The sequence below is a fragment of the Aulostomus chinensis genome, chromosome 5 (assembly GCF_037954235.1).
Source record: "Aulostomus chinensis isolate RoL2024-O1b breed Wild chromosome 5, RoL_Achi_v1.0, whole genome shotgun sequence".
Lineage (NCBI taxonomy): Eukaryota > Metazoa > Chordata > Actinopteri > Syngnathiformes > Aulostomidae > Aulostomus > Aulostomus chinensis.
In genome coordinates this window covers 27,546,763-27,566,399 of record NC_141324.1, presented here as the reverse complement: position 1 = coordinate 27,566,399, position 19,637 = coordinate 27,546,763, and the positions used below count along the sequence as shown (strand labels likewise).

General features: G+C 49.3%; 4 protein-coding genes across 8 annotated transcripts; 1 reads left to right on the top strand and 3 right to left on the bottom strand.

Annotated features, from left to right (window-relative positions):
- Positions 1 to 48: 48 nt before the first annotated feature.
- Positions 49 to 5,235, bottom strand: riok1 (RIO kinase 1 (yeast)). The gene is made up of 17 exons (XM_086204357.1): positions 5,067 to 5,235; positions 4,430 to 4,601; positions 4,263 to 4,353; positions 4,082 to 4,151; positions 3,959 to 4,001; positions 3,784 to 3,876; positions 3,582 to 3,694; positions 2,675 to 2,755; positions 2,497 to 2,583; positions 2,274 to 2,411; positions 2,094 to 2,197; positions 1,916 to 2,022; positions 1,250 to 1,315; positions 1,051 to 1,167; positions 773 to 826; positions 290 to 406; positions 49 to 213 (listed from the first exon to the last, which is right to left on the bottom strand). Exons 1-17 carry the CDS (start codon positions 5,120 to 5,122, stop codon positions 103 to 105), a joined length of 1,620 nt encoding a protein of 539 aa, XP_086060483.1. The 5' UTR covers positions 5,123 to 5,235; the 3' UTR covers positions 49 to 102.
- Positions 71 to 8,630, top strand: rpp40 (ribonuclease P/MRP 40 subunit). Of its 2 annotated transcripts, XM_086204358.1 has the most exons (11): positions 84 to 2,431; positions 2,526 to 2,602; positions 2,708 to 2,785; positions 5,535 to 5,711; positions 5,975 to 6,119; positions 6,201 to 6,269; positions 6,398 to 6,493; positions 7,331 to 7,453; positions 7,532 to 7,712; positions 7,801 to 7,935; positions 8,013 to 8,628. In XM_086204358.1, exons 3-11 carry the CDS (start codon positions 2,783 to 2,785, stop codon positions 8,209 to 8,211), a joined length of 1,128 nt encoding a protein of 375 aa, XP_086060484.1. In that variant the 5' UTR covers positions 84 to 2,431; positions 2,526 to 2,602; positions 2,708 to 2,782; the 3' UTR covers positions 8,212 to 8,628. The 2 variants fall into 2 exon arrangements, with proteins under 2 accessions (XP_086060485.1, XP_086060484.1); XM_086204359.1 differs by lacking the exon at positions 5,535 to 5,711 and having other exon boundaries at positions 71 to 2,431; positions 8,013 to 8,630.
- cdyl (chromodomain protein, Y-like) lies at positions 8,283 to 13,319 on the bottom strand. Of its 4 annotated transcripts, none has more exons than XM_086204354.1 (8): positions 13,113 to 13,319; positions 12,460 to 12,561; positions 11,168 to 11,894; positions 10,833 to 11,086; positions 10,583 to 10,755; positions 10,141 to 10,351; positions 9,651 to 9,794; positions 8,283 to 9,542 (listed from the first exon to the last, which is right to left on the bottom strand). In XM_086204354.1, the coding sequence occupies exons 3-8, from the start codon at positions 11,772 to 11,774 to the stop codon at positions 9,384 to 9,386; spliced, it is 1,548 nt and encodes a 515-aa protein (XP_086060480.1). In that variant the 5' UTR covers positions 11,775 to 11,894; positions 12,460 to 12,561; positions 13,113 to 13,319; the 3' UTR covers positions 8,283 to 9,383. The 4 variants fall into 4 exon arrangements, with proteins under 4 accessions (XP_086060480.1, XP_086060481.1, XP_086060482.1 ...); XM_086204355.1 differs by having other exon boundaries at positions 12,460 to 12,534; XM_086204356.1 differs by lacking the exon at positions 13,113 to 13,319 and adding an exon at positions 12,774 to 13,101.
- A 679-nt stretch (positions 13,320 to 13,998) lies between these two features.
- On the bottom strand, positions 13,999 to 18,896 carry LOC147262002 (protein disulfide-isomerase tmx3a-like). The gene is made up of 16 exons (XM_086204352.1): positions 18,725 to 18,896; positions 18,319 to 18,376; positions 17,358 to 17,400; positions 16,909 to 17,032; positions 16,720 to 16,765; positions 16,325 to 16,405; positions 16,061 to 16,160; positions 15,906 to 15,983; positions 15,406 to 15,472; positions 15,227 to 15,325; positions 15,071 to 15,128; positions 14,943 to 14,996; positions 14,808 to 14,864; positions 14,480 to 14,609; positions 14,340 to 14,408; positions 13,999 to 14,256 (listed from the first exon to the last, which is right to left on the bottom strand). Exons 1-16 carry the CDS (start codon positions 18,756 to 18,758, stop codon positions 14,068 to 14,070), a joined length of 1,287 nt encoding a protein of 428 aa, XP_086060478.1. The 5' UTR covers positions 18,759 to 18,896; the 3' UTR covers positions 13,999 to 14,067.
- Between the last annotated feature and the right edge of the window lie 741 nt (positions 18,897 to 19,637).

Below are 19,637 nucleotides of genomic sequence, written 5' to 3'. Positions count from 1 at the left end.
AGGTCAAATATGACGGGCTAAAGCGCCACGTCACCCACCCCCCCCCCCCCCCCCAGCTGTCAGTCATAGCTGATTTGAGGATCTATGACACACAGGAAGTCGTCATCTACCCTTCTTCATCTTGGCCACTTTCTCTTTCCTCTTCTTCACGTGTTTCGGTGTTTTACATTTTCTCTTTTCTCTCTGAGCTTCTTTCACCAACTTCTTCTTCTCCTGAAACACGAAAAAAAAAAATCCTCTCTCGTTCATTCTTCTTCTCCTGAATCGTCACTCGATGGGAGTTCCTTACCTTTTTGTCCATCGGGGCTTCATCGCTCTGCTGTTGCTCATCAGCATCCTCACCTTCACCCTCGTCCACATCCTCAGAGGAGGACGAGGAGCCGTCTTCCTCCAGCAGAGCAGGAACCTGCAGGACAGTAGAACCGTCATCAGTGCACATCTGCAGGTTCCACATTTGACCTGATAAGAACGACAATCCCACTAACAGAAAACGTTCCCACAATACTGGCCAATGGTACCTACAACGTTCCTCTCAGGTTACAAGACGAAACAGTTGAACCACAACGTTCTCTGAATGTTGCACGATAATTTGACCTCAGAGGAACTCTCGGAACCTTCTGTCAGTGTTGCCACATCTCTTTACTTCCTTTTATCCCTGGGCTTTTAATGTGAAACATTTATGCAATCAAACATTTTTACAGTATATAATCAGTGAGCTGTGCGAGTCCTGCTAAGCTAAGCTAAGCGGTAGTAGAGTGTGATGTCATCGTACCGTCTGAACTCCAGACAGATCCTTCTTCAGTCCTGTTAGTGTCTGATAGAGAACCTGGACACAAGACAAACAATCATCATGTGACCACAAGGTCAAGTCACACCTGGACACACCCACTTCCTGTCCCAGTGTGAATGTTTTCAGGGATGTGAACAGAGGTTTAATGTGATGGGATGGAAGTCAAAGCGCAGAAGTGGAACTGAAGGTGGAACCTAGCGTGGGCGCACGCACGCACGCACACACACACACACACACACACACCCTACAGTGTTTCTTACGTTGTCGTTGTGTCCACTGATGGCCGACTCCTCCTCCTCCATCCTCATCAGGTCGACGTCTCGCTCATAGTGACTCACGTCCGTCAGAGTTCGTGGGATGAAGGCCTTCTTGAACACCTGAGGGGCGGAGCAGGGTTCAGAGGTCAAACAAACTCACCTGCTCAGAGTAAAACAAGTCAAAAGACTTTCTGGTCATCACCTCCTCGTCCACGCGGTCCTGATCTGAGCGCTGCTCCGATGTGCGCTCTGCAGCAATCTTCATCATCTGGATGAGCAATCAGACAATCAGATGAACCGAGCCTGGAAGGTCATCAACTTCTGCTCACCACAGAGCTGATTTACTGATTCAATCACCCACAGTCACATGGAGCGATCCCATTGGCTGCTGGTGGAGAAACCAGGAGATGACCACTTCCTGTCGGACTACAAACACACCTCATCCCTGACACGATCACTTCCTGTTGGACTACAAACACACCTCATCCCTGACACGACCACTTCCTGCTGGACGACAAACACATCTGATCCCTGACATGACTACTTCCTGCTGGACGACAAACACACCTCATCACTGACACGACCACTTCCTGTTGGACTACAAACACATCTGATCCCTGATATGACCACTTCCTGACAGACTAAAAATGGCCTCATCCTTTCTGGGCTCTACATTGAGATTCAACTCAAATTTCTGAGCACCCTCTCAGCCGCAACGCTCTGGTGGTTAGGACTTAGCCCTGCGAGTACTCGGGCGCCAGTGACGCCATCACCGAATTTGACGTCCATCTGATGACAGCTGGTGGAATAATCAAGTCACAGACAAACAAACGTTTTTCTTTGGCACATAAACGAGCAACACGCAGACCTTCTCCAGGTACTGATCGATGTTGTGGCAGGTGATTGATGGGTCGGTGACGAAGTCAAACAGCTCCCGGACCGTCATCACAGCAACGCCGTGCTTCTCGAAGAACTCTGGGAACAAAGAGAAGTCAGCTGACAGGTTTGACCCCAGCAGGACGCAGGGAGGCCAGGACTCGCCTCACCATTGATGTTGCTGCAGTCCTTCCTGAGGAACTCGAGAGCGTGAGGGTGGTCGTGCTCCACCGACTGGGACACGTCGATGATGTAAGCGTCTCCGTCATGATACCTAGAGATCATACAGATCAATCGGTCTCAGAGGAAGTTTATTCTGACAGGGTTCTGCAAGGTGGGCGTGTCTTTACAGTATGTTAAACTCGCTGAGGTCTGCGTGGACGAGTCGTGCCTCATGGAACATTCTCCTCATGTTCTGTAGAACCTGCAGGTACAGCTGCCGAGCCTTTGACTCGGACAACGCCGCGTTCTTCAACAGAGGAGCCGGCCTGACGAATCACCACAACCAGTAAGTTCATGACATCATTATTAGGCTGTACATGTCAATGATCAATCGCTCTGATTGGTTCTCACATGCTGTCTTTTCCAATGAAACTCATCAGGAGAACATGACTCCTGAGCAGGAGAGGTTCTGGACTCGGGATTCCTGCTGTCTGCAGCCTGAGACACAGATTAGAAGGTTCTACTCGGTTCTTTCTGTGAAACTGATGAGGTTCTGATGGCTTCTACCTCTTAGTGGAATGGTTCTGACCTGATGAGGTTCCTCATCTCCTTCTCTGCCCAGGTCCTCACCATCTTCCTCGGGTTTCCTTTGCAGTAACCATGGCGAAACCTGCAGAACATCATAAGAACCAAGAACATGGTAAACATCAGATCATTACAGAAGAACATTAATAATGATGGCGGGTTTCGATTTCCTGAGATTAGAGGACGAAGCCAGGGTATTGAGGTCCATAGTCCAGGACAAAGGCCAGGGGACCTTCTGATACGGGACAGATCCGTGTACTCAAGTTCACCACCAGGTGTCTCACCTGAGGGGAGCCAATGCTGATAGCCTAGCTTAGCGCTGCTCCTCCTCCCTCACAACTGAATTCCTGAGTTTCCAGCAGAGGAAAGTTGTCAAGACTTCACGGAGTGTCCTGCTGACTTACGTTCTCAGGCTGTCCTACGGGCAAATGCCAATCATACCAATCGTTCTACTTGCTCGGTGTGAAATGTCTAAACAAATCAATAACGTTGATTATAGGCCACGCCCCTCTCTGTGTGTGGGAGGGGGGGGGGGATTCTCTGTCTTCATGAAACATTTCATATGGATTCATCCATCTGGCGAGGAGTCAAGTGACCCAGATGGACACAGAGTTCTTCACCAGGTTGTTAGATGTCACAGTCGGCTCAGAGTTCCAGCAGCTCCTGCTGGATAACCTGTTTCAGGTTCTACTTCGTATGTCATCAACAGAACACTGGGAACAGACGTCGGACAGGAGAACCTGGACCTCATCAGTGTTTCAACTCACTTTAAACTTCCATGATTTGTTTTCTTTGATGTCTCATGGTAACCTGCTTACAAATACGCGTGAACTTTCTAGTAAACAAACAAGGCGTCCCCCCCTGAGCCCAGGAAACAGGAAGTGCATCTTCTTCTGTGGTGGTGGACTGACCTGAACTCTCCGCTGACATATTTGTCTCGATCTTTGAAGAGCAGGATGGACGTCTTGTAGATCTTGATGGCTCTGCTGTCTCCAGCAGCGGTGCTGGCATGGTAGACGTTAGCCTGAAGTGTTGATCAGCTGACTTATTGATCATCAGAAATCAGTCATTGATTGTCAGTCGATTGATTAGTATTGACGGGTGATTGATCACCTCCTTCCCCGTGCTGATGCAGCCGTTGATTTCACTGATGATTCCGCGACTCAACATCTTGAAGAGAATCATCCGAGTTCGAGGATCTAAAACCTGCAGAAGAATCATTGGTTGATTACTGATCCACTTCCTGATCGGTCTCTTCAGAATAAAACCATCTGAATGAGCAGCTCACCTGTTCCACAGTGGCGCGATCTGATTTGTCCTTCACCCGGTACCTGCAGAAGAGCAGCCAATCAGAACACTCGAGCAGTCACATGGCAGTGATTCAAGGACAGCTGGGCGAGTTCACACGTACGTGTCGGCGTCTTTCTGTTTCTGCATCGTCGTCACTTTATTGATCACCGAGTCGGCGTAATTCAGTTTATCTGCATCAAAACAAACCATCAACTTTCAGCTTCCATCAAAAATAAATCGACCATCACCTTGCAGCACCGCCAGGAAGAAGGTGTGTGTGTGTGTGTGTGTGTGTGCACTACCCAGATTGATCTTGTGCTCATATTTCCGTAGACTTTTGTCTGGCTGGTTGGATGATAGAAACACCTTATTGGACGGAGTCTGTCTGTTGGCCTGCAGGAGGAAGCAGCTGTCAGCTCATCAGCCATCAATAATCAATAATCGCAGAGACGACCAGCGTGTGACTGACCTGACTGCCGCTCGTCCTGTTGTATCGTTTGGTTAGATCGCCTCCTGCAGCAGGCCACGCCCACTCATCATCGTCATCCTCATCATAGTCATCTTCCTCTTCATCTTCCTCACCATCCTGATGGAGGGTGACCTCACTCACCTGAGTCTGGACAGCTGACACATCTGATTGGCTAACAGAAAAGCAACATATGGGTCAAATATGACTGCAGGGAGGGACTGGTTATGGGGACTACAGACGGCTGCATCACCGATCACGTCCGTTGTCCACTCAGCTTTCAAAGGCAGCGTTTCACCTGTCCAGTTTTTTTTTAACTTGATTTGGTTGTTGGTGGTTATTTTCTGTCCTTCTCCATTTATTATTTTTTTACACTGTTTTATTTTGAAAATTGTCCGGGTTCACTCGGCCTTCTGTGGGGGGACTTCCTGCGTGGCTCGACCTGCTCTGAGCAACTTGTCGCGCCTTCTGTCAACAACACGCGTGTTCAGTCGGAATCTACGTCACGAGCCTAGTCATCGGGATCGGTGACGTCCCACGTACTCAAGGTCTATACATTGATCGGGATGTTATTGTTTATTGGACACACCGGTCTCAATGACGTCGTAAATCAACAATACCGATGAAACACTTAACTCACCCCTCCTCCTCTGCGTCATCGAACTGTCCCGGTTCGCTTCCTGCCGCCAGCGCCATTTATTCCCACCAGATACAAACGGAGCCGAACTGATTCCGAACCAGTCCACACAACGAGGGTCCAATCGCTGCGGCGTGGTCGCGTCACTGCCGGGTTGCACACGTGACTACGGCAAGCGAAGAGGCGAGGGCCCCGTGATCGTGGCTCCAGGATGCCCTCTGCTGGACAAGTGTTTCTCTTTTTTTGACACATATTAACCGACGATTATATTGATGGATTAACTGGTGCAGCATAAACAACACAAGCATTTGGGTGGAAAAGACATGAAAAACCTGTACAACAAGTACAAATATGATACGATTATTCATTTAATATTACAATTCTTTTAACTTCGTCTGCATGTTCGCTGCTGGGGGGGGCTTTTAAGTTGAAATCCTTCGACAGGAAGTAAGCCTGAGCTTCCTGTTTCAGACGGTTGCGTTTGTGGTCCATTATAAGTTCGACAAAACTGTACCGAACGACGTGGTTCCGATGTGGACAGATCTGACGCGGACCCCCCGGACCCTGCTGGTCTGTGAACGGTCCAGTTTCCTGGACGAGAAGAGCCGGTTGCGCGAGCAAGTGGAGCAACTGCACTTCAACTACAAGGTTAGCATTTGCACAAGCTAGCAGAGATGTGATCCACACGTGGGAGAACCCGGTGTCATCAACAGTTGCCGGGGTAACCGTGATGGACAAGTAAACAACGTGGTTTTATTTTCATAATAAAAGTTTGTCAGCTGGTTTTTATTGAGCCTCCGTCACGAAGACTTGAGTCCAGCCGTTTGTTTTTTCTTTCTTTCTCAGTCTGTTTAGTTGATTGACAACAGCCAGTAACGGGAAATTCATCAAGTTGTCCTTTACCTGCGCAGGTGTCCGTGTTGCTGCCTGAGTGTGACTCCGCCCCTTCTCACCTGGAAGCTGCATTCAAGTCTTTCAGTAGCTTCTACCTGATCAAGAAGCTGCCGTTGTTCGAACTGCTGGACAAAAACTTCCTGGAGGCCGCTGTGTACCAAGGTACCACCTGACCTGACACACCTGTCACATTAGACCACATGAGAGACACCTGCACGCTCATGGTGTGTGTTTGTGTTTCAGGTAACGTGTACGGCCTGTCCTACAGAACAAGGATCGATGAAGACAACTGTGTCGCTCTCATGCCAAATGGTACAAACCTCCTTGTCCTCATGCGATGAGGTCATTTCCTGTCCAGCACAGGCATGTGACCCATCTTCACATTCAGATAGTCGTATTAGCATTAGCATGGTGCTGCAGTGACGTCTGTCTTTCCACAGGTCAGCTGTGTCTCTCTCTGGACAAAGACTCTTTTGAGATGTTGGGCCTTGAAGGGAAACCATCCAGATTCAACCACAGAGCCGCCAGCAGATACGGTCCGAACAGGCGTCTTCCCATAGCGACAGTAACCGAGGATCATGGGTAGCGTAGTTAGGCGGAGCTGCTGGCCATCCCACAATTCCTTGCTGCAGCAGCAAAGCATTCAGCTGCTGGCCAGAGCAAAGGAGGTGCTGATCATCCGCCGCTCATGAGTGGACAGGAGGGCGTGTCAGCCTCGCGAATGACATCGTGTTCCCCCAGGTTTACTTGTGGTGAAACCACCATTGCAGCACCGCCAGACTGGTCAAAGTTTGTGACAGGGATACAGTTGCAGTGACATCATTGTTGCGTTGCGATTCCATGTTCCTCCGCACAGCTGCAGCTGCGTATTCCAGGTGTTGTTACAGCAGTGGCTGTGCATAGGAACATGAATGTTGGTTGAGGAATGTAGTCCCTAAAGAAACAATCTGGCAGAAGTAAGAAGTGTAGCCGGGAGGTAAAGGGATGGATCTGTCACAGATGGTGGGCTTGTTAGTGGTTGGGGGCGTGTCGGTGCTGGTTCTGGTGCTGGTTCTGATACCACAGCAGCAGGTTCTTGAATCTAATTGCTCAGACAGAGGATGAGTGGCTCTACGGCAGATGAGACGCTGACTGGACATCAGTGGCTCGTACAACAGCAGAATAACCAAACCGTCCTCGTTTGTCCACAGCTACCAAACTCGTTACCTTATGTGGATGTTTGTACTGCTAATCAGTGCATTAGCCCATGCTAACGGTCAGACGGCAGCGACCCACCTGGGACCTGCTTGGAGAACATTAACGGCTCAGTGACAGATGTACCATGTTAACATGTAGTGACAGGACTTTAACTGTAGTACCATGTGTATTTGCAGTAGTATCTCTTGACCTAACGGACAGCAGAATGGCTCCTGGTGGGCGGGGCTACCAGCGTGTCGTGACAGGTCTGACATCACGGGTTCAGCTGCAGATGGACATCCTTTTGTCACATCATCCAGGTTAATTTTGGATTAACCCATGATCCTCTGCTGCCGCCACTGGATGCTTATTACCTATAACTGCTGTCTGTGCTGCAGGGGGCGGAGCTGCTCTGCAGTCACTCCTCTCCCGTTACAGTTGGACGGAGCTCACACCTGAGGTCAGCAAACGCAGGCTGACTCAGCTACCGTGTCCAACCCTGCTGACCTCTGACCTGCAGTCATGTGACCCACACAGCTTCCTGGAGTGGCTGGGAGCTGTAGACGCTGATGTCAGTTGGTGAGAACATGTCCGTGTACCTCCTGTCACACGTGTCCCAACACATACATCATGTGACCTGTTGACTCTTCTTCTGTGGTGTTTTTAGTGAGAACTCATCCAGCAGCTTCCTGTCCTCACTGGTCTGTCCGGAGCCGATGACCACGGCAAGTCACGTGCTGAGCATCTCCATCTGTGGCCTGCTGGTCCCTCAGGACGTCCACCGACTCATCCAGGAGCTCAGGTAGCGTTTTATGTTCCATGCCACAACTTTGACCTCTGACCTGTCACCTCTGATGTCCTCCATCACCTGTGCTGCAGGTGTTACCTGGAGCCACCTTGTAAGGCACCCTGGGTGGCGTTGACGGTTCACGGTTTCTCTGATAGTCCAGTGACATGGGGCAGCAGAGAGCACGGCGCCCTGAGAGGAGGAGAGCACTTCTACACCCTGCTGCTCTTCCCCGACCACACGTACCGCCTGCACCTTGCCACCGGAGCTCATGACAATTGTCCCCCATGACGCCGCCCGCCCACCTGAAGTGGTCTCGCCAGCAGGACCCATTTATAACTCCATACTCGGTTGATTGCTGTTCCAACACTGGCGATCAGACCCCTTAGTCTGTTCAAACTTGCGCCACAGAGTTGAAGTAACTTTTGGTGAATTTCTAATCACCGGTTGTTTTCCAGCAAAAACGTGTGATTATGAAGCAATAATGGAAACTGTCAGGCACCAGGTGTGTTCAAGCTCAGCGTCAGACTTCTGTTTAACGTCATATTGAAACATTTAACTCCCAACACCCTCCAGGACCCCTGGGCAGACCCCACCTTGAACTTTGCTCCATTGACAGCTCTGCTTTTTGGTTGTACAGTTTCGTTTTAGAAGCTGGATTTGGATTAAAACCTGCGATGTTTAAAAGGTGATCAAATGAGTCTGATGTTTGACGCCCGCCACGTCCTGTTGGCGTTACCGTGGAGACGGGACACTACGATGTCCATTTCTCCGTAACGAAGAAGCATCCAGACACAGTTTGTATCTATGAAATTGTGAAGAGGATTTCACTCAGGCACCCGTTTAATATAGGCGTCACATTTACCCATAATTCATCAGTGTTCAATATTATGGAAGCAAGCTTGCGGACGACTGCCGGGAGGCAGCAGACTTCATCAGTTCATCTGTCCTACAGGATGTCCAACAGCAGATTTAACACACCGGTCTCCTGGAGCACTGTCACAAACGGGGGAATGCTGCTCAGAGACGAGGGCTCACTTCCATCTTAAAAGGACAGGTGTGTTGTCTCATAATCATATGACACCAGTTTTACCTGTGAGTCAAGTATAGAGAGAGTGCTAGCATAGCTTAGCACAAAGACTGGAAGCAGGATGAACTTACTAGCATAGCTTAGCATAAGGGCCTGAAGTAGCAGATCCAAGTCTGATTCTCTGACTTCCACAGCAGATCAGCAGTTGTAGGTCGTTAGCTTAGCGGCTAGTCAGCAGTCCTACTTAGAGAGCTCCATTAACATCTCTGACAACTGGACACTCAAATGTTCTGTGTCTTAACCATGTGACTCTGGAATTTTATAACTTAGTTTTACAAAAAAAGAAAAAAAGAAAAACATCAGTCTTCACGGTCAAAACCTAAAGAGTCATTCCTGTCAGCTCAGTGGACCCGTCCAGGTCCAGAACCAGGTCTTAACAGAGCTCCGTGCTCTTCTGAAGATGCTGCAGGATGGCGTCGGTTCCTTGTGACGAGCCCCATACCCTCTTCAGAGTTTCACACTCACGCTCATTAGCTTGCTCCAGAGCACTGCGGCTGGTGTTGCGCATCAGGGCTTTGGACTCTCGCAGAACCTGAGCAACGGGGAGTAGAACCACCGCCACCAGCAGGAGAGAAGACAGAAACGCTCGTTAAAACGGGTAGCAGACTAAACTAAACGTGTTCGTGTGTGTCCAACTGACCAGAGAGTCGACTGCCACCAGCTCTTTGATTCGAAGCATCACCTCCTGTGTGAAGGTTCCCGGCCAGAGAACCTGCGACACCAAACCCTTAGAACACGCTTCCTGAGCTGTCAGCTTCCTGCCGCTCAGCAACAGTTCGTTTGCCTGGAACAGAAGAGAGCCATGAGACTGAAGCCTTCAACCCTCTGCTCTGGAACATCCAACCCCCTCACCTTCTGTGCCCTGGAAAGTTCAATTCTTTACTGGAACATCCAAACCACTGTTCTAACAGACTAAACTGGCTCTGCTCTACAACATTCAACACTTTGTTCTGGAACATTCAAGGCTCTCTACTCTTGATTATTCACCTCTACTCTGAAACAAACTCTCTTCTCTGGAGCACTCAACCCTCTCTGTTCCAGAACGTTCAACTCGCTTTGCTCCGGAACATTCGGCTCTCCCTGCTCTGGGGCATTAACTCGACTAGGAGGGCAGTGGGCAGTGGACTTACGGCGGCGAGGCCCATGATGTGGGGGAAGGTGAAGGAGGAGCAAGCATCAGGCGTCTGTCCATAAGACATGTACGGCGTCTGGAACCAAGCCTTCTCATTGGCCCACACTACGTCACAGAGCGGCAGGATTGCAGCACCCAGGCCGAGCGCTGGCCCGTTGACCGCCGCCACGATTGGCTTCCTGAATTGGATGAAGGTGTTGACGAAGGTTCTGAGGAATAGGAGCAACGGGTAAGAGGTTAACGTAGACTTTACTGTCATGAAGGGAAGTTCTTTCCCCAGCACTGTACTCCACAGACCCTCAGCACATACAGCAAACACCAATAACAAACAACGTGAAATTGAATTGTGGGTAATTGCCCCATCAATTAGCTCTGTGAGGTTAATTCCGGGAAGACCAAAGACAAAACCTCCATCACTGCCACGGCAGAAGTCTGCTTACCTGATGGTCTCGGCCATCTTGATGCTCTCTTTCTTGCGGTCGTCTGTCAGGCGTCTGATGAAGTACAGGAAGTCAAGGCCACAGCAGAAGACGCTGCCAACGGCACCAAGTAACACCAGCTTACTATCGTCAGATGCTGCCGTGGCCATGGCGCTCTGGATCTCCTTCATCACCTGCCAGGAAGAGGACAAGGTAAGGTTCAGGTGCGAATGGTCATACAAATCAGCCTCAATCTGAGACATGGCCTCACCTCCGGGTTCAGCGTGTTGTTCTCTGAGCTCTTAGTGGACAAAAGGATGTGAGTGAAGCTGTCCTGTTTCTTCACCACGATGTCACGGTAACGGTAGGCGCTCTCTGTCTGCCGTACACTGAACCTCAAGCGTTTGTCAAAGGCGCAGCGTTCCTCCAGACGCCGTTTCCCTGATGTGGTGGTCACAGAAGTAGCTGTACTGTGCACTCCAGACATCTTGCTGGCGGTGATGGGATCCATCATGGCCGAGCCACCTGCCAGGAGACAGTCAGGTTGTCACATGTGGGAAGGTCTTACCCAAATAACCCATTTGTAATTTTACCTTTGACCCTTACCTGCCCCGCTCAGGGAGCGCATGATGGCAGGTGTGATGGGGACCCGGGGCAGGGGCAGGGGGTTATGGCTGTGAGGTCGGGTCCCCATGCGGGCCCTCTCCTCTCCTGGCCCAAGCTGGACCGAGGTGGGCTGCTCCAGCATTGCAACCTCTGGTGGGACCAGGTGAGCTTCCTGTGCCCCGGCGTCCAGGCTGTGTGCTGCCTCGCTGGGCGACTCCTCCGAGTCCAGCCGATTGTTCATGGGGCTTTTCGGGACCAGGATCTTGATGCCGGTCTTAGACAGATCCACACTCCGCCGAGCTGAGGCGACCGAAGATACCGACATCAGACCACCAGTAACAAACCTCTGTGTCAGAGGTGGCTGCTGCACACCGACGCAAGCTGGGAGGGTGGGACTGAGAGGACGATCGGAGGCGTTCAACTGATCACAGCTGCCAGTCAAACTGCAGCTGGTGTCACTGTGAGCCGTGGCACCGGGTGGCAGGCCGCAAGGTGGTCTGTGGGAAGTGGGGCAGTGGTGGGCAGGGGAGCTACGGGTGGAGCGCAGCAGTGTGCTGTCTCTCTGTCGCTCGGAGTTCTGGCGGTTGAAGTCGTGCACGTACACCATACAAGAGGCCAAATGACTCTCGGGCTCCCAGGTGTCACCCTCAGAGCCGTAACCTCGCCACCTGACCAGGTACTCCACCCGTCCCTTCTTATTCTTCCGCTTGTCCACAATCCTCTCCACCTGCAGGAGCAACAGCATGACGTCATCACCTGGTGTTGCTCCATTAGTCTTTCCCTGCATTTTGATTGCAAGTTGAAGTGTAAAATTCCAATGAGAGGAAAACAACAATACGCCCGCAGTGACCCGATGTTTATCAAGTGTTATGACGTAGTTACACCCACACACACCTGAAAATGAGATGAAGCAAGTTTGCAAGAGGAATTAATCACAGATTAAAAGGAATGAAAACCGAACGTCAACTACAGGGTTGTTTCAGCACATTTAACAACACAAAGCTGGTGGACAGCTAATTCTGTGCCGCCATGTTTGCTATCAGTCAGGAATGCAGACTGAGCAGATGCTGTCCAAGATTCTGAGATGGAGTTCCAACTTCTGTGACCGTTCTATTGCATTTTTCAGTATCCAAGGTTGTTCTTGGGCACTATTTGCTGTTATAAATGGCATTAGAGTGACAGGTTCAGCTCTGCTGCATCAGAACTCTTCAGAGACTAATGGACTGCTGCAGGGAACACAAGAACAGAGAACATCCAGGAACACACACAGGATGACACAACTACTAGCTCACCTGTGACACTATCTGTTCACATCCTGGCTTTCTGACCAGCACCGAGCCTGACACGAAGGTTCACCTGCTCTCTTCCTGTCACAAGTTCAAGGATATTCACGTCTGAAACATAACATCTGATCTCAGATCTGATCTACTGTTGAACAAAACTAGTAAACGGAAGACAGAACTACGGATATTAACAATAATAATTATATATTGCGCCTTTCGAGGGACGAAGATAAGATTTCTGTATACAAACATGGGTGTCTGTTTATCTCATTATTTTTGCAAAATTAAATAGGGAAAAATATTACAAATGTAAAAATAATAACCTGATGTGCTTAAAAGATAAGTGATGACTAACGAATCCGTGAATTCAGTTTGATAAAGCCAAAGTTTTTTCACACTTTCTGCTGCTGTGCAAAGTTAGAAAACACCGGGCTAACCACAGCTAGCTCCGCTGGCTACTAACAGGAGCTAAATCTGTTGGCTAATAACGAGCAGAATGTGCTGGCCGGCAACAGACGCCAACCCTGACATCGACACGCCACCAAAAGCAGCCGCTGGAACTTTTATTCGGTTCAGCAGCGGCTCAGCTCGCAAGTTCGGAAAGTTAACTGTGAACTCTGCCGTTAGCTACTGTTAGCATGTTAGCACGGGCTGAGCGTCACCTCGTAGAATTCCTCCGTAGCCATGGAGACTGTGCGCGTGCACGAATAACTTCCAGAATCTTCCTCAGTCGAGAGGCAGCATGGGCAGAAGAAGGTCAGGGTTCTGTTCGGTCCGGTTCGTTCAAAGAGAAGCTCCTAAACTAGTTTAAGGTACTTAACTAGCTGTTAGCGCTACACCGTCACAGGAAGCATCCGCTCAAACTGACCTTCACAATAAAAGCACACACGCCTGAAACTGACTTGATGCGTTTTACATTGTAGAGTCCATTCAGGGTTTAAATCCCTGGGTTCCTGAGAGTCACGGTGGTTGCTACTATATGCAGAAGGAGGTCTATCACATTGGTCCCCGCACAGCAGCTGTACCTGTACACAAGTTCTTCACAGGAAATGCTGGATGGTGCAGGGCACCACATCCTACCTGAGGCCCCATGAGACATTTGAGCTTCTAAAATTAGCAGGATAGGAGCTGGGAATTGGACGTCTCCTGAGCCACGCCCCCACCCAACAAAAAACAATGATGAACAAACATTCATCCTTAACAACAGGAGAGCAGCGGGTCTCCCCTCATAGATCAACCTGACAAACAACCGTCTCGCTGTCTCATACTCGTTGGTGTCTCAGATATGCCACGGTGTGTGGGTCATGACATCATCACACCATCTTCCATAACGTGTCTGGATCGCGGCTGCTTCCAACATTGATTTAACTGATTTAATTGTAATAAATAAATCAAAATGATGCTTGAAATAACAACTAATTTGGAAAAAATGTGAATTCTTGTTTTCCCAGTTCTGACGCCATGACGTTGTTCAGAATAAGACAGGCATAGCGATGTACTTTTCTCGTACAGTCGTCATAACAATGGATGAGGCATGATGTTATGTTGAGATTTTATTTGACAGTAGGAGACAGCTGCGTTGTCTTTCCTGAGGTTCCAGATCATCGTGGTTCCACGTCAGTCGGTCTTCTTATCAGCCAGTTTCCTGCGCCGCTGCAGCGACGTCGCCACTGGTACATCGTTGTCGTGGTCACGGTCTCTGATGGCACGCCAACCCTTACAGAACAGGAAGCATAAGAAGCCGACGAGGCCGAGAGGAAAGCTGAGCAGGAAACAGCCCAGCAGAGGAGCCTGACTGAAGAGTGGCTGAATTGACAAGACAGAGAGGTCAAAGGTCACTAAGATGCTGCTGGACACAAACAGGAAGTGATGCTGCTGATGGGACATACCTTTAGCGTGAGTTTGGCGTTGTAGATCAAGCGTCTGACACGCTGAGCGATTCCGTTTCCTCCCTGACTCTGAGACACAAACAAAGATCAGAATCATAGATCTTGAAACCTTCATCGCCACCCGCGTCATCAGGACTCACCTGGAGAGTTCCATCCAGAACCTGGTCCAGGAAGTCAAGCAGGTGGCGCTCTGTCTCCACGGCAGCTGGCGGCAGGAAGTAACTATCGGTGGACAGGTTCACCATGATGAAGGACGGCAAGATGACCTCGCTGACAACAAACACAAAGTCTGCGGTCAGTCTATCAAGACGATGTCAGTACTGTGACATCACATCAAAATACCGGCACCCTGTCTCCTTCGACCGATGTTCAAAGTATCATGTGGGCTCGGGAAACAAAAGGATCACATGACTGATCAGCCATGTGTCCTTGTAGATAAGAAGAGGCTGAACATGGCCAAGTACTTACCCCATCACGAGGCCGTTGATGTAGTCGCTGCCCTCCATGAAGCCAAAGTGGACGTTTCTGATGGTGGACAGACAGGAGGATAGGTTCAGTTTGTCTCAGCAGATTTTCAGGATAAAAGCTTGTGGACTACCTGACCTGCTGTAGATGTCTCTGTAGTCTGCTGCCACATTCTCCACGAGACGTTTATACCTGAGCAGGAAACAGTAAACGCATCACAGGAAGTTCGTGTCTGTCTAAGTGTTGAGGGAGTGATGCAGTCACACCTTAGAGCTTCCTCACTTGGATTCCTCTCCTCCACCAGCACCAGCAGCACCAGCTTACCTGCCCAGTGACATTTAGCATCACAGAGTTAAGAGGAAGTGATTCAGGATCACCTGACCGTGGTGTCTCCCTGAGGTTGTGACATCATCACAGGTTACCTGACTCTCCCATGGCATACAGCATGTAACTGTCCAGCTTCATGTAGTTTGGGAAACGTTCCCTGTTGATCCAGGAAAGTAGCTGTCCGTCACGTTCCTCTGAAACACATTTAAAACTCCTTCATATGAGGTCAGAGGCCAGGTGACAGAGGTCAGAGGTCAGCTTCATGCAGTCTCACCATCGTAGGTGAAGTAGGTTCCATCTTTGAAGACAAGGACAGCCGGCAGAGACGGGATGGAAACCGCCTGGAAACAAAGACATTAGAAGATGTCAGTCTGATGACTGAAGGTGGTGTGTGGACTCAAAGGTGTCATGAGAGACGGGCAGCCGCCGCCTCGCCATCTCTAGCGCCAGGTTTCTCGTCTTCTAACACTGCCGGTTCCAAAAGAACTTTTATGAAAGCATTTATGGGGCCTTGGATGTAAGCAGCCTTAGCTTAGCTTAGGAGACTAGCTAACGTTAGCTAGTCCCCTAACAGTCAAAGTCACTTTCCTGTGTTTACTAGTTTATCATGTTCTACTGCAGTTTATTATGTTCAACTGCAGTTTACTGTCTCCTGCTGTAGTTTACTACATTCTCCTGCAGTTTTTTATGTTCTACTGCAGTTTACTGTCTCCTGCTGGAGTTTACTACATTCTACTGCAGTTTACTGTCTTCTAGTACTTCAGTAGTATGAACCTTTGGGAGGACATCCCTTGTAGCACAGAAGAAGTAGGTGGTGACGATCAGCTCCTGAGCTGCAGCCGAGTAGTTTCCCTGGAGACACACAAGTCAGAGGTCAGCGTGTGTGTGTGTGTGTGTGAGACTGAGAGAGCGAGTGTGCGTGTGTGTACCCTTAATGATGATGTCGCTCCAACATAAACAAACATGACATCATGGTGGCTCATGGCGTGCTGGAAGAGCTGCAGGCTTTTCAGACTCCGAAGCAGCGGCCTGACCAATATGAACGAGTGAAGAAGTTAATAAACCTGACTTGTCACAGTAATAATACTACCACAGAACTTGGTTGTCAATACTGCTCAGTATTCATGGCAATCAGGGGGCTGAACGTCTTCTTTGCAGGATGTTGTGATAACAACAGTAATGGAGATCCTCACCCGCTGACCCGATCAACAAAGTCCATGATTCCATCTTTGGTTCTTGGTCCCAAATAATTATACTTCTTATTTTTCTTCGACCTGGAAGCAGACGATGGACAGATCATCCACATGCTCTTTAAAAAAAAAAACAATGCCTGCAGCGGATCGGTCACGCTGCAGTGATGTCACAGCTAATGAACACGGGGGCGCCTCTCAATGCGTTTCCGTATTTGTGTCTGCTGTCAAGTCTTTGAATCAGACCCAAGAACACCAGCACCTAGTTGTCTAAAGAACGCGCCATCGCCTGGGATGGAGGCTGTCACCAGTGATCAGCTGTTCAGAGGGCGTCCATCACAACCAAGAAGAAGAAACAACAATGATGGACCAGATGATGTCACTGTGATGTCACTTACATGAGGATGGTGGGGTAACCTCGCACTTGGAACTCTTTGGCCAAACCTGCAAGAGGAACAAACACCAGCAGTGACCTTTGACCTCTTACACCTCAGGGCCAATGGACCGCAGCTCACTCACACCAGCTGGCATGTTTACTGGTAGTTTGATTATAAGCTCCATGGAAACAGCTCATGGTGAGTCCTCACCTCTGTTCACGCTGGCATCTGATTTGCCAACGTTTACCGGCGAGCCCAGACTCTTGAGCTCTGAGCCGATCTGGTGCCAAACAGGATCCAACTGTTTGCAGAAGGAACACCAGGGGGCGTAAAACTGCACATGACAAGAGACCAAGTCAAGACAGAACCGACCCAGTGACCTGAACCGGTGGTCCGAGTCACGAGGTCAAACCAGCAGAATGACCCTTGAACACCTTTGGTTCAACCAGTAAAGATAGTATTCTTGTAAACATTGCCTGACTTGTTGCCATGGTAACTGACTCTGTGTGTGTGTGTGTGTGTGTGTGTGTGTGTGTGTGTGTGTGTGTGTGTGTGTGTGTGGGAATTAAATGTTACCATGGCAACCATGTGGGCGGCATCACGGTTGTTCAAAGATCAAGTTCTCAATAACTGATCCACACAAACAAAGATGAACCTACTTTTATCAGCCAAATCTCCTCGTCGCCCCTCGACTCGGTGAAGCTGTCGAACACAACAGTCAGGACAAATTGGTATCACCGACAATCAGTAATCAATACAAGCTAACAATAGCATGACCTCCCTCAGCAGACGTTCACCTCCAGGTGGAGGGAGATTGCTCTGTACTGGTTCCTGATCAGTTTGTTGTCGTCATGTCCTCGTTCACCTGCTGGTTTAAAGTTTGCTGTCTTTGTTTTTGCAAAGTTCGAACCTCAGAGCAGGGCCGGCCCTGGCCATTGTGGTGCCCTAGCCCCCCCCCCCCCCCCCCAAACAAACATCAGGGACCACGATGGTTTCGAGTTAAAAAGTATATTTTTAAATATCAAAATGACTAAAAAAGCAAAGGAACATATCAAAGAATGAATAAATTATTACATATTTGCAACTACCTGCCCTTTTGGGAACGTTATTAGCATAAAATCAAAATCATTCACAGAGCCTCTCAGTCCTCCTCGTGGCAGCAGATATTTTTGCATCAGCTCCATGTATGGAAAAGTTGCTATGTTCAACAGAATTAGTTAATACTTTAAGTATTTGGTTCACCGTAAAACTACAGGCCTCATAGAAGCAAAACGTGTAAAAACAGAAGAACGCGAAAGACTCGCATGTAGAACGACAATCTCCCAAGTCTCTGGTACATATCCTTCAATCAGGACTTCCTTGTTGCAAAGTCATCTATAATATCTGACGAGAATTTTTATTATTTATTTTATTTTACCCCCCCCCCCCCCCCCCCAGTGCCCCCTGGACAACGTGGCGCCTTAGGCGACCGCCTACATCGCCTGTGCCTTAATCCGGCCCTGCCTCAGAGAGACACGTGCTGACGTTATTGATCAGATTCTGAAGGGTCGGACACTCCGACAGCCCAGTCTGCTGAGGACGATCACGTGACAGTGACGTAGTTCTGACAATAAAACTCACGAGTCATCGAGCTCCTCCACGAAGGTCCTCACAGACGGCAGGGACACACACAGCAGCACTACACAGCAACAGACATGCAGCCCTCATCACTGGATAGTCTTTGTTGGACAGTTGAATAACAGACATCAGGAATGTTCACTTTTAAAAGTAAAAAAGGATGAAAGCAGATTTGAAACGCTGAACATCATCAGGTGATAAATGTCTTCACGTCAGAGGGAAGCTCAAAACTTTTAAATCTATCAGGTTTATTCATTGCAGCGAAGAGCAGAAACTCAAAGAGATCAATGAACTTGACATCCAATTATCTCCCAGTAAGCTCTGGTCAGCTCCAGGGTCATGTGACCTGAGAAGTGACAAGGTCACAGTCGATGAGATGTAAAAGCGAGTCAGTTTGGAGACCACGTACCTGAGAGCAGGACTCGCTTCCTCCACACCGACATGTTGGCAGCAGAGATTAGCGGCTAATCTGCTAACTGCTACCCGACTGAAGCGACACTAATCTCTGTTGATGGATTAACAGTTTCAGTCCCTTGAAGCTTTATTGACAACAACGACTCTGCATCGGACAATGGCTGTCGTCACTGAGCTCATCAAACTCTGAAGAGGTTGGACATCATCAAACATTTGATGTCAAAACCAGAGCAGGTGGAGCTGGTACCAGGCTGGACATCACGGAAGAGTGTGTGGCGGTGTCTGAGTATGTGTTCCTGGATGTTCTCTGTAGTGGGTTCAGCAATATTCATCTCTGAAGCAGCAGACCACAGAACATGGTTCAGCTAAAGAGGAACTAAGAATGTTCTAAGGATGTTCCTCCTGAGTTGTGAGCCTGTAAATAACCCTGTTGACTGTAGGAGGCTGAGAGGTCTCACACACACACAGAGCGCTGGACCTGATTTAGTCACCGACAATATTAATATAGAACCACCTCAGGATCAGGTGAGGGACATCACAGCGGTGTGATGTCACAACAGGTGGTACTGCAGAGAGCCGGTGAGCAACAGAGTCTTTGCAGCGTTCGGCAAACCAGGAGGCGGTGGCGCCTGGCTTACTTCCGCCTCGCTACCTACAGGAGACACTGGCTCCTCTACCTTCTTGTCTTCACCGCCGGCAACAGAAAAAGTCTGGACCGGCCCGACCCCCCAAAGATGAAGATGAGCACGCTGCTGATCTTTTTCTGAAATCTGATGAATCTGTGACATTTCAGCCGGTTGAGTCCAGGAGATGTAAAAGAAAAACGAAACATCGCACTTAAGAGCGAGAAAGTATGACGGAGCAGCTCTCTTCTTCTGGCTGCTGCATCACCTTGGAGGACGTAGCGA